Here is a 13,151-nt window from a genome sequence, read left to right on the forward strand (position 1 = left end):
CAGACCTTTGGCTCCTGCCTTAGTTAGGGTTTCTATTGCTGTGAAGAGACACTATGACCATGGCAACTCTTATAAAAGCAAACATCTAACTAAGGTGGCAGTGTAAAGTTTCAGAGGTTTAGTCCATTAACATGCAGGCAGTCATGGTGCTAGAGAAGGAGATGCTACATATTGATATGCAAGCCACAGGAAGTAGACTGTCTGACTGGGTGTGGCTTGAGCATATATGAGACCCCAAAGCCTGCCTCCACAGTGACACACTTCCTCCAACAAGACCACATCTACTCCAATAAGCCCATGCCTTCTAATAGTGCCACTCCCTTTGTGGGCCATTTTCTTTCAAACCACCACAGCTCCTAAGAGCCCTCTCTTCTATATGGGAGTCCTATAGTACAGTACCTGCTTCTGGGGACTCCTCCAGGCTTTGCTTTACTAAATTTTGCCTGATCTTCTAATGTTTTCAGACTTGGCAGGGGTCCTGAGAGAGAGAAACGTGAAGTTTCAGCAGGGTTTCCCATTGCCCATAATTAGCAGCTGCCCTTCAGCAGGCTGTTTAAATTCTCTTTGTCTATCAGCTGGGGTAATGACTGTTGTCCTCTTATCCCACACTGAAGGTTGAGCAAGATAAACAGGTGCAAAAGAGTGAAAGGCGATGGTTGTGTGAGTGTGGGTGGTTTTTTCTGAAACTCCGGCTTCCCTGGGATATGCTTTGGCTGAAATGTGGTGTTGGTTGTTTTCTCTGAGGATAGAACTCAGAAGTCATAAGGACTCATGGGAATCATAAAGTGATTCATCCCAAGAGCCACCCCTCAGGGACACTCAGTGCTTCTCTCTTTGGAGGCACAGCTGGTTTGCTGAGGTGTGGATGAGCCATTAGTTATACAGAGAAGAGCCATCTACCCTGGCACCACCCTCCCTGGTGATTCTCACTTTGTGTCAGCCCTTCATCCCTCCATTTGAGTGCAGGGAGACAGTCCTGTGCCTCACCTAGACCACAAGGCTAGAGAGCCTAGAGCGGAAATAGTTTGGGGTGGGCAGTGGGGACACGGATATCAGCTCAGAAACAGACACAATCGGCTTCCTGCAGCACTGAGAAAGCCTCCCCCATGAGCATTTACAGTAGGCCCAGTGTCACTGGTGAAGAACCATGTAACAAGCAATCTGCAAAGAGTGTCAGTGAGATGAGACAGTGTGTAATTGAGGACACATGGTCATGGCCAGGACAGCCACTGAGAGAGGATCAGAGCAAGGATGAGATTCGTGAGGGACACCGTGGGTTCACAGTTGTTTATAGTGGAGGTCTGTGTATCTCCTCCACTGGATTCTTGAGGGAGGCAATTATAGACACTGTGCATTGAGGTGCCTCTGTCTTCTGTCCTTCATTTCCAAGAGACCACATCTGTGAAGCTGATCCTAAGTCTGCTTAGCCAGCAGCCTCCTGAGGGCTGTGGTCTGCATAGTATCCCTAGCTCTACCCAGGTGCTCAGCACTGGCTGCAAGAAATGCAGACAGATTGGCACACTGACTATGTGGAAGACAGGATGTAGAAGACAGCACATAAAGTAATTCACATCTTTGAATACCCTTTAGTGAAGCAAAGGGTCTCTCTTTGATGATCTCTTCCTCCTCTTTTGGGAGGAAGGCAGTATTGAAGAGCTGGCCCAGTGTGTCCTTGTCTTGCTGTATTCTTTTGAATGGAAGAAGAGGTGAACCTGAGAGTGTGAGCCCCTCTTACATGACCCAGGGGGCTCCCAAAGTATAAACACAGACAGATCTCTATCTTCTGTCCCAGAGTGTCTTGACCCAGCAGTTGCCTGACCAGAGAGGAAGGAGCCCACTGTACGCTCTTGATTCCTGGGTATGAACTTGGTATACAATGGTCTGTAAGAACAGGCCATTGAGTCCGATATTCCTTAGGGATTAAAGTCTCATTTGCCTGATGCCCATCACGGGGGAACCATGGTCTGTGATATACATCCCCACATGAAGCAATCCAGTTTATTTCACTCCCAGACCCCAAATCCCTTACCAGGAGCCATTCCTAGTTATTTTACACCAGTGTCCCACATATTTATAATTCCTTGTTGGGTTGATCCTATCTCCTGTGGGATGACAGACTCTAAGAAGAGAATTCTGAAATCAGAGAAGCCCAGAAAATCCAGGCAGTTTGTCCCAACAGTTAATTCTAAGAATGAATGTGGGATACAGTCACTTTAGATGGGGAGGGGGTCCCTCTGTGTGGGGCATTCCAGCAGAGAGCTTTGCAATAGAAGGAACCATTCTGGTCAGAAATCCTAGCAGCTGTAACAAGCCTGATTCTGAAGTCCAGTAGCTTCGCATAGCTCTTTGTTCCTGGTTCACCCTAAATCTGGTCAGCTGATGGAGAGCCTCTGCTCAGTAGGTAGTGCTGGTCAGGAGAAGGGCATGTCCCGTGACGTGGGCCAACCTTCAGGAGGCACATGTCTGCTCCTACAACTGCCCACTGTCTGGAACCCAAGGCCCTACTACTTTGCTAAAGAATAAGCAAAGAAGGCAGTGGGCTTTGGTGGTCATGGGTCAGCCTCACACTGGGCAAGGCTGCCTTCCCAAGAAACCAACAGTTCCAGACCCCAATGTGGAAGTGGACTGATAGGGCTGAAGGTGGGTGGGGTAGCCTGCTTGGGGTAGGATGGTCAGGGACCAGCATGGTGGCTGAGGCTGGAGATGGGTGCTACTATATATAATATATAGAACCACATCTGATTTCAAGTTGACAGTGAGGTGCAGAGGAATTTTAGACAGACAAGTGACATAATCTGAAATTCGAATTCTCTGGAGAGCAATGTAAGGCATCAGGAGTAGAGGGAGATCATAGAGGCAGCAGCGTTTTCCAGGCTCTGCCTGCACTTGCCTTTTGAACCCTTCAGTCATACTCCTCTCCTCAAAGCCTTTGCCACTGCTGTGCCCCCTCCCTGCCCAGCATCTCTCCTCCTGAGTTATTCACTCCTCGTGTTTCTGCTCAAGCTGACCTTATCCATAAAGCCTGGCCTGTCTACCGTTCGTAAAGGAACACATATCCCCACCCACCCCCTTCCTCTGTTTTGTTATTCACCATTATGCATAACCATCTGACTGTAGTGATTTTCCTTGGGTTTTAGTTCTTGTCTCTCATCCTACCCCATCTGGGTACTCTGTTGGTTTAGAGACACTCAGGTGTTTGGTGCCATGGCTGAGTGGCTGATGGGAGACCCAGTGAGGTGGGGTAGGATACTTGCTACTTTTCCTATTGCTGTGACCAGATAGCTGACAAGAAGCAACTGAAGAGAGGAAGGGCTTCTTTGAGTTTGTAGTTTTTGAAGGTATAGTTCACACAGTGGGGAATGCGTGGCAGCAGGAGTGTGAGGTGGTGGGTCACATTGCATCCACACGCAGGAAGCAAAGAGTGGACAGGAAGTAGGGGCTGAGCCGTAAAGCCTCAAAGCCCACCCCCAGTGACACACAGCCTCCAGTTCTAACTCCTAAAGGTTTCACAGCCTTCCCAAACAGCAGCCCCAGGTGGGAACCAAGTGTTCAAGCACAAGAGCCAGTGGGGGTCGTCTCACATTCAAACCACAACTGCTGGCAACTCAGGCCTCCCCTGGACTCAACTGATGTGTGAGATGCTAAGGTGGTCAATGGAGGTTTGTGTCCACCTGGGAGCTTTCATTTGGGTGGAGTGGAGATGGGGAGCAGAGGGCAAGGACCCGCCCTGATGTGCTGACATTCGAAGTTCAGGAAGAAAAGGCAGAGCAGCCTGTGGTGTGGGAGGAGACCCATGAGCAGAGGGAATAACTACATGAGAGAGGGAATCAAAACCTGGCCGCATGCCTCTGGGTGGCCTGTCAGAGGCAGTGAAGCTGCAGCATCAAACGCCAGGAGCAAGATGGCGCCTTCCAAACCACTGTCCCCACAGGGATGGGCAGGGCTGGCTCTTCCCTCCCCAGCCCTTTTCTTACATTCCACAGCCTCTGTGGACATTGGAGATGTTGGTTTTGGGTCTGGTTTTCCAAAGGGTGGGCTGAGGGCAAATACTTATTTCCAACCTTAAAAGGTTTTGCAAAAATGTGCAAATGTAGATTTGAGAGGGAGTTCAAAGATGAAGCCAAAGGCAAGAGGGGTAGGCGTGGAGAAATCCCTCCTCTGCGGGTGAAGGGATGGCAGCTGCGAGGAGGCCACATTTCCCACACTCCACACCATCCCACATCTGGAAAGACAGAGGGAGATGATAGAATAATGTGCTAGAAACAAAACAAAAACATGATCAGGTCACTTTGGTTCATGGTCTCTGAAGGAAAAAAACCTACTTTGATTGCAACCTACTTTGATTGCCTACTGGGAATAGTCCAGCAACCTACAGTTAAGTGACTCCCCCTTCCTCAGGCTTCATCCTGAATTGTCATGCTTAAATAGCGTGACTGTGGGCACGATGGTGGCTCTGTGCCTCATTTTCACCATCTTAAAATTGGACTCGTGGCCTTGTTAAGGTAATCAGATAATATGCTTCAGACACCTCCAGAAAACGCTCTCCATACCTACTGTGTGTTGGTGGGTGTGACTAGACACTAGGAATGATTTGAGAACAGTCTAGTCCTAAAGGATCTAGTGCCAAGCAGAACAAGGCAGGGAAGGAACCAGGGGAAAGAAGGCACATTGTTCATGTTGTTCCTCCCTTTTCTTTTTTGTTTGTTTTTGTTTTTGTTTTTTCAGGACAGAGTTTCTCTGTGTCACAGCTCTGGCTGTCCCCAGAATTCAATCTGTAGACCAGGTTGGCCTCAAACTCAGAGATCCACCTGTCTCTGCCTCCTGATTGCTGGGATTAAAGGTGTGTTGCCACCACTGCCTGGCTGTTGTTCCCTTTTCATCTTGTGTTGTTTTCTGTGGCTGTGGCCTCATAGCATAGAACAGATGAGTTATATACTAGACATTCATTTAGCTCACAGTTTGGGTGCATATGCCAGCCCCTACTTGGCACCTTTGGATGGCCGTTTGGCTGGGTCATTTCGTGGTTGGGGGCTGGAGAGGCTTTCACACCTCAGGCCAGAGCAAACCTGATTATTTAGGTCCATCCTTCATCTCCTGTAAAGCCACTCATTCAGTCACTGGGCCCCATTCTCCTCATCCATTGCTAGCTGCCTCCTCAAGGTTCCACCTCCAAACATTAAACCAAAGCTTTGGGATTAAGTCTCAGAGTGAGTTAGGGAGTAGACAGACATCCTGCCCCTTTTCTGGAGGTCCTGATTGGCCAAGCCTTACAAAGCAACCAGAATTGTGTAAGTCATAAAGTAGGCACTGAGAGAGCTTCCTAGAGAAGAAGTACAGGCCATGTGAGCAGGTTCTGAGTAGAACAAGGGAACAGTCCCAAAGCTTGCAGGAAGGCCTGGAGCAGACCCTGCATTCTCAGCAAGATCTGAACTTGAGTCTGTCTCTTAAACTAAAAGCATGACTCTGTAATTTCACCCTATAAACAGCAGGCCGCTCTAAACACAAAGAACCAGCTGGGTAAAGGGTCTTTTGATTTTGAGTTCCACAGTCTTTGGCCTCTCACAGATTAAGAAGAGGGATAATAATGTTTTGGGAGCTCTTGTGGTTGGTTGTTTTTTTAATTCAAGAAGGTACTGAAGTTGACATGCTTCCTCAGATGTTAATGCCTTTTTTGTTGTTGTTGTTTTGTTTTTTTGTAAAGACAGGGCCTCATTCTGTATCCAAACAAGTCATGATCTTCCTGCCTCTGCTACCTAAGATTCCAGGCATGCGCCTCCAGCCTAACTTGTTAGTTGGTAACTTTTAAGAAGTAGGAAGTGGCTCTGTTACTTCGAAACAGCCCACATCCAGGTCAATTAAACAGCTCTGGAAAGACAGTTTGTGAGTTAGAATTCCATCTAGCCTTTGCATCTCCTTGACAGGCTCTGCTCTGACCATCTTCTGCTGGCAGCTGAGGTTGCACCCTCAGCCTGTGTCACGGGTAGATTTTGTTTGGCCTCCAAGCCAGCGCCTGAGTCTAGGGAGTGGCTGGCATGGCCACCTCCTCCCGGGCCAAGCATTTTGTCTCCCAGACAGTTAGTAGCTCCAGCTCAGAAGCTTAGGGGAGTTTGGAGTTTTGGTTTTCTGAGTCTTTTCTTTCTCTTCCATCTTCAATCCAAATCTTTCCCAACCACCCAATAATCCTTTAGAAATCATAGAACTATATTTTAGTGGAACTGGTTCTTCCAATGTCTACAACTTACCACAGCTTTAAGGTCTTCTAACTCATAATGACTTGCAAGAGTTCTACAAAAACCCCTATTAACTGAACAGGGAGCCTTGCCTTGCTCTTTCTTGAGTAGAGTAGCCACTCTTTGATCTGTTTTGAAAAAGTGATCCTATCTTCCTAGACAATTCAAAGAGTAAATTTTCAGAATAAAATGAAAAATCAGGTTAACTCCATCTACTCACGTTCTGATCACCTTTCTTCCTCCTGCCCCGCCCTCATTTGCCCGGAAGAAAAACAGCCTTTGCTCTTGAGTTTCTGATATTGACTATTACATCACTTCTGAGAGGGATGAGGCTGTCTCTGTCTGCCCTGGGAAGTGCTCATACCCCAAAAGTTACTGCTCCCAATTACCTTCTGTTAGTGCAATGTCAGGGAAAGATACAGTAGAGCCTTCTGGTGACTACTGACTGCTCTGCATAGGTTCAGTAACAATCTATTTTGGATGTGTAGGGTATGATCCTCTTGAGAAAGCAGTAGAGGCTGGAGGAGGGGCTGATATATCTACATACCAAGTAATGGCTGTGATAGTGCTGGGCACTGTAATGGTTGACCTGGACCACTCTCAGAGGGGGCAAGTGAATTAAATTGGAGCTTATTTTGTCAGTAACCTCCTCTTTCCCTAGAATTTCCGAGTGTATGGACAGTGAAGCTGAGACGGTCATGCAGCTACGGAATGAGCTGAGAGACAAGGAGATGAAGCTGACAGACATCCGCCTGGAAGCGCTCAGCTCTGCCCACCAGCTGGACCAGCTCCGGGAGGCCATGAACAGGATGCAGGTGAGTAGACAGCTAACAGAGCTCCAGGAAGCTGCAGAGGCAGCCTAGGGGAGAGGGGTACATGTGGGTGTGCTGGTCAGTGCTGCCTCCCCGTTTCTCTCTCCGTCTTCACATTAGACTTGTGTGGCTCCACACTGCCTCCTCCTTCAAAGGTGGTCCCCTCCCCACCTGGCCTTCAAGCCTTCTAGCTGCCCTGTCTAGTCTTAGCTTTTTCTGCTTTCCCTAGCTCCACTTTGCACATACTATTCAAGCAGAGCTGTGATGAGTGACTTTGGGTCCCTATAGTCTGTCTCATGATATTCCTTCCCTGCTGAGTAGCCTCTGTCTATGCAAATGGAACCCCACCTCCAAAGCTCCACCTGGGCCTCATCCCAAACCTCACCATGTCCTGCAGCTGGACCAGCCAGTGGCTTCCTTTGAAGGTGGCTACAAACTGGTTCTTGCAAGCCCCACCTTCAGCTGTGGACTGAGGGCATCTGAGTCTTGTGAGCTGCATTTTGCACCAAGGCTTTGCTTGCATTAAGCTCTTTATGAACAGCTGTAGATTGACAGACTCATACAGAGTATGCTAAAGGTGACCTCTCTGGAGAGCAGCATCCCAAGGAACATGCCCTGGAACTGTGAGAGGCTCTGTGAGAGGAAAGCTACTCTGTAATTAGTGTGCACAGGAAATATGTGCCCTTCTCAGAGGCACAAAGCAAACAGCTCCCTAATGCTCTGAGAAGTCCTGGAGTTGAGAAATATGCCACCCTAAGTTCTCAAACCTCTTTGGTTGCCAGACTCTTTTACACTGGCCACACAGTAGCAGACCCTGGCAAAGGCAATTTCTGAATATCCCTAAAGACCAATTCTCCAGGAAGAGGGGGCCAGACCTGGCAGAGTCTTGAAGAGCAGGGAAGGTGGGGCATGTTGTGGAGTCTCCCCAAGGGTGTGCCTGATTTTGGTTGGCCTAGCTACATGGTTCCTGCAGATTCTTCCTCCAGAAAAGGCACGTTCCATTCATTGCATCCATCAGTTTCTTGCTCATTTTTTGCAGAGTGAAATTGAGAAGCTGAAAGCTGAGAATGACCGACTGAAGTCCGAGTCTCAAGGCAGTGGCTGCAGCCGGGCCCCCTCTCAGGTGTCCATCTCTGCTTCCCCAAGGCAGTCTTTGGGCCTCTCACAACATAGCCTGAACCTCCCAGAGTCCACCAGTCTAGGTGAGTGGCCTGGGGGCAGGTCAAATCCACTAGCCTGGGTAAATGACTAACAGGCTAGGGGCAGGTCAAGTCCACCAGCCTGGGTAAGTGGCTTGTAGGACCAGGAGCAGGCCATGTATCCCAGCCTGAGTGGCTCACAGGCTGGGAACAAGCTGAGTCTATCAGCCTGGCTGAGTGGATCATGGGCCTCTGAGCAAATCTAGCCCACCAGCCTGGGTGAGTGACTCATGGGCCCAGGGCAGATGGAGGCCCGCAGCTGGCACGAGCAGGTCCACAGATCTGATGGTGAGGTAGCAGGTGTGTGTGCACTTGGGGTGTGTGTGTCTGGGTGTGCATCTGCTACCAACATAAGCCCAGCCATTAGAGTATTCCATGCTTTGCTCCAGCACCCTAAATTCTTCAGACCATGAACCTACCACACTGAGTTCTGCTCAATCCATCCTAAGAAATTGTTCTGCGGGCCCCATGCTCGTGTACCCCTCGGGAGCAGATCCTACAGAGGCTTCCAGCCTTCTGGCTCTTGGGGTAGTCTTCAGGCTGGCACATCATCCCAGAATGCACCTTGAGTTTCCTTTGTGAGCATTTCAAGGCTGACGCTTTTATTTTTTACCCATGATGCTGCTGTTGCTGTTGTTTGAGTCTCCCACGCACTTCCATCCGGCAAGATGCCTTGTCAGCCTGCTGGCTCCCTGGTCTTCCCACCATTGGTTTCTGTGATTGCCATTATCCATCCTACCCTCTCCCATCCCCACCCCACCGTCCCTGCACCCTGACACCTGGATTGTCCTGCTGCTGTGCCCACAGGCAGCAGGGGTGTCGGGAAGCAGCTTTGCTGTCCCCACGTGCCTAAGGCTGTTGATGTTTTCCATTCGCAGACATGTTGCTGGATGACACTGGTGAATGCTCGGCTCGGAAGGAAGGAGGCAGGCATGTTAAGATAGTTGTCAGCTTTCAGGAGGCAATGAAGTGGAAGGAGGTTAGTCGGCTCCCTCTCCCTGCTCACCTGTCCTTTCCCCAGGTAGAAATGGCCTAGCTTAGCAACTGCAACCAAAGGTGATGAGAAATACTAACACCTTTCTTGATATCATAGTCTCCCTTACTCACAGGAGGTGCATTCCAAGACCCAGGGGATGCTGAAATCGTAGAGTATACTGGAACCAATATATGCTGTGTTATACTGTACATGAGTATGCATGATGGAGTTCCATGTCTAGATTCTGTAAGAAATTAACAAGGGGAGCTTTGTGATGTAACTCAGTAGCCAAGGGTTTGCTAGTATGTACAAGGCCTAGGTCCCATACCTAGCACCACATTAAAAACAAAAAAAACAAAACAAAACAGAAAGAAAAGGAATTGTAAAGATAAAGTAGAATACTTATGACAATCTTCTGAAAACAGAAAGTGAGACCTCTGTTGGGTGGTGACTCCTGTACCCATAATCTTTGGCAGCCCCTATACCCACAATCCTTGGAGGTTCCTCTTGTACCCACAATCCTCAGCAGTCCCCCTGGCCCACATTCCTTGGTAGCCCTTATCCTCACAATCCTTGGCGGTTCCTCTTGTACCCACAATCCTCAGCAGTCCTTATACCTACAATCCTTAGTGGTCTCTCCTGTACTCACACTCCTATGACACAAAACAAGTGAAGAGCACTTCATTTCTTTGTTTAAAAGATTGGTAAAGCTTGCTTTAAAAAAAAAAAAAAAGGAAAAGAAAAACAATAAAACAGCTTAACATTGTACTTTCAGCACTAGGTAACACTAATGCTCTCAGAAATGGCTTTTCTGGCCCAGTGGTAGTGGCACACACCTAATCCCAGCACTCAGGAGGTAGAGGCAGGTGGATCTCTGTGAGTTCAAGGCCTGCCTGGTCTACATAGCTAGTTCTAGAACAGCCAAGTCTACACAAAGAAACCCTGTCTCGAAAAAAACAGAAAACAAAGAAAGAAATGGCTTTTTCTGAGTTGACTATTTTCCTGAAGTATGTCCCAGGCAGCTTTGAACATTTTATTGATAAGACAGAAGAGGAAGCTAATTGGACTTAGCTGGCCTGGGGCCCAATGCTGTCTCATCGGAGGCTACATCACATCCACCTACCTGAGGGACAGAAGGCCCTCAGCTGAGTCTAGGGAGCACAGGGGGCTCGGAGTAGAGTGGGTAGGGGCATCCGCAATCACTGATGTTAGACGCTGGTAGTTCTCTGGTATGGTTTCTGTTCCCATGTATACCTGCCAGAGACTACTCTGAAGCAGAGATGGAGGGCTGCAAGGTGAGTTATATTTTAGTGGGTAAGTCCTGTTGGGTGTTCTGGATGACCTTGGCCATCCATGAAAGTGGGAAAAGGCCTCATGAGTTTCCACATAGAGACCCCTTGAAGTTTTGAAGTTATATTTCGTAGTATTTCTAGCCAGCATGCTCCGGTTTCAGATAGTTGGGAAACCAAAGTACCCATCAAAGAAAAGTGTCTGCAGCCAGACATTTCGCTGCCAGCTTTGTCACCATGTGGCTGACCTACAGGTGGTTTTAGAGTTGTCTGGCTGGAAAGGAAGCTCAAGAACTCAACTAACAGAGGCCTGGCCTAACAGGTTGAAATTCATTCTCCTGTTATTCTTATAGTGCAGTCAGGTGACATCCCTACATATTGCTGACCCTCCTTGCCATTATTCTCAATATCAGAGCTGACATTCATTTCCCCTAGAGGTGTTGTTCTGGGCCACTGCAGCATACCCAAGTTGCCACTGGCCACAGTGTTATCCCCATTGCGCAGAAACCCAAGGCCACAAGGCTCTGTTGAAGTCAGACCCTTTCTCTCTGTTGACTCTTGACTGCTGCATGCCTGTGCTCGCCACCCAATCCTGCCCCTGTCCTAACTACATCCTCACAAGCATGTGAGATATTAAAAACCCAGCAGAATGGAATGTTTCCTCGGCATCCTTTTCACTAATGTGTTCAGTTAGCCCCTATGGGTGTAGAAGAACAAGAAATGGGGGGGGAGTTGTTGGCAGTCTTCCCAGAATTTTACTAATTTTATGAATTGAGCTTGTTTTAAGTTTTGATGGAAGAAAAGTAATAAATATTGTTTTTAATTATAAAAATCCAGGCTCACACCTTTAATCCAAGCACTTGGGAGGCAGAAGGTGGGAGGTTCTCCAAAAAGAAAAAAGGAAAGAAAGAAAAAATTAGGAACATTCTCTCTGGAGTTCTAACAGCATGACAAACTTTATTAAATAAAACAAGAACCGGTTGAACCTAGGTATGTGTAAGTTGAGAAGGTATCATTGTCCAAGTCTGTCCAGCGTAGCTGCTGAGTCAGGCAGTTGAATCATGGAAGCTTCCTGGAAAAGGTGAGTAGTTCTTTAGCAAGATTTGAAAATGGGGTGCCGGCAGAGGGGAGCTGGGGGAGGGTGCAGTCAAGGATGTCGATGCCATGCCGTGTGCAAAGCAAGCACTCAGCTGATGGTTCCAAGAGCCAGAGAGTCAATCTTAGTCTCCTTGACCCTTTGCAGTTTTACCAGAGCAGAGATGGGGTTTCAGGCTATTGCGTGCCAGCTAAGTTATGCCTGGCGTGGAAAGGAATGGGGTTTGCTCTCTTTTGGAAGCACTGGAATGCCTAGGCATCTGCTCAACCAGGCCAGAAAACAGCTAGCTGCTTCTCACCTGCAAATGTCTCCTCCCCCTTAGGATTCCAGACCACATCTATTCCTTATTGGCTGCATTGGAGTGAGTGGCAAGACAAAATGGGACGTGCTGGATGGGGTGGTTAGACGGCTGTTCAAAGTAAGTGTCTCAAGAGAAAACCACAGCAGTGGGCTTGGAGAGGGAGGAGAGCTTTGTTTCCATAACCCAACTACTTCCTGTTGCTAGGACTTGTCCCCTGGTCCTCCAAGGCCAGCTGGTAAAATCATTTCACAGTGGTGTCCCTAGAACTGTGTCCTTTTCAATATGATTCCAGTCTCTGACCTGGGGAATGAAACCCAGGCAGTATACTTTTGCCCTTTGGGCTGCACATGCATGACCAGCACCCCCTACCAATCCTACAGTCTCTGGCAGAAATATCCCACCAGTAGCCAGCGTTAAAGATGCCAACATAGCCACACCACAGGATGGCGTTTACTATATCAGAAATGGCTAGGGAGTACCAAAGTGAATTTTGGGGCTCAAGATGAATTGAAAGAAGCTTTTGATTTTTTTTTTCTTATGTCCCAAAATAAATCAGCAGCACTAGGTATTAATCATATTTCCTGAGTAGTAATAATACTCTTTACCTCTTATTCTAGAGGCCACACTAAGCCCTTTGTTGTTCCATTTAATGACGGAAAGCAGCCTGGTGCCACCGACTTAGAAGGAGACAAGAGGTCTAGCGCTGTCATCTTGCCAAACCTGACTTAGCTAGCACATTGCTGTCTCTTCTAGCATGTGGGTCAAATGGCTTCTCACAAGAAAAATTCAGTTCTTTCTTTTTTAAAGAATGTGTGTCTGAGTGCTTTGCCTACATCTATGTCTGGTGTCTGGTACCCTCAGAGGCCAGAAGAAGGCATCAGATCCCCTGGAACTGGAGTCACAGATGGTTGTGAGGTGCCTTGTGGGTGCTGAAAACTGAACCTAAATCCCCCAGAAAAGCAGCCAGTGCTGTTAATCACCAAGCCATCTCTCCACCTTCCAAATACAACTTTTTGTTTTTGTTTTGTGAGATAGGGTCTTATATGAAGCCCTGGCTGTTCTGAAACTCACTATGTAGACCAGGCTGACCTCAAACTCACAGAAATCCACCTGCTTCTGCCTCCCAAGTACTGGGACTAGATGCATGTGTTCCTATACCTAGCCTGGATTTAGTCCTTTAGGCTGAATATAAAATTCGCATCATGGTAACCAGACAGGAAGGGCTGGACAGACCAATTCTGCCTCCTC

The 13,151-nt window shown here is 48.0% G+C and overlaps 1 protein-coding gene across 11 annotated transcripts in view; it reads left to right on the forward strand.

Moving 5' to 3' along the window:
- The window catches only part of Nav2 (neuron navigator 2), a 356,301-nt gene that overhangs the window by 321,983 nt on the left and 21,167 nt on the right, over nt 1-13,151 (forward strand). For all 11 annotated transcript variants that reach the window (XM_027410497.2, XM_027410500.2, XM_035442487.1 and 8 more), the window contains 4 exons: nt 6,892-7,045; nt 8,082-8,244; nt 9,120-9,220; nt 11,925-12,020. In XM_027410497.2, the coding sequence (XP_027266298.1) occupies nt 6,892-7,045; nt 8,082-8,244; nt 9,120-9,220; nt 11,925-12,020 (514 nt within the window). The remainder of the gene's footprint in view (nt 1-6,891; nt 7,046-8,081; nt 8,245-9,119; nt 9,221-11,924; nt 12,021-13,151) is intronic.

This window comes from Cricetulus griseus, chromosome 3, assembly GCF_003668045.3.
Source record: "Cricetulus griseus strain 17A/GY chromosome 3, alternate assembly CriGri-PICRH-1.0, whole genome shotgun sequence".
Taxonomy (NCBI): Eukaryota; Metazoa; Chordata; class Mammalia; order Rodentia; family Cricetidae; genus Cricetulus; species Cricetulus griseus.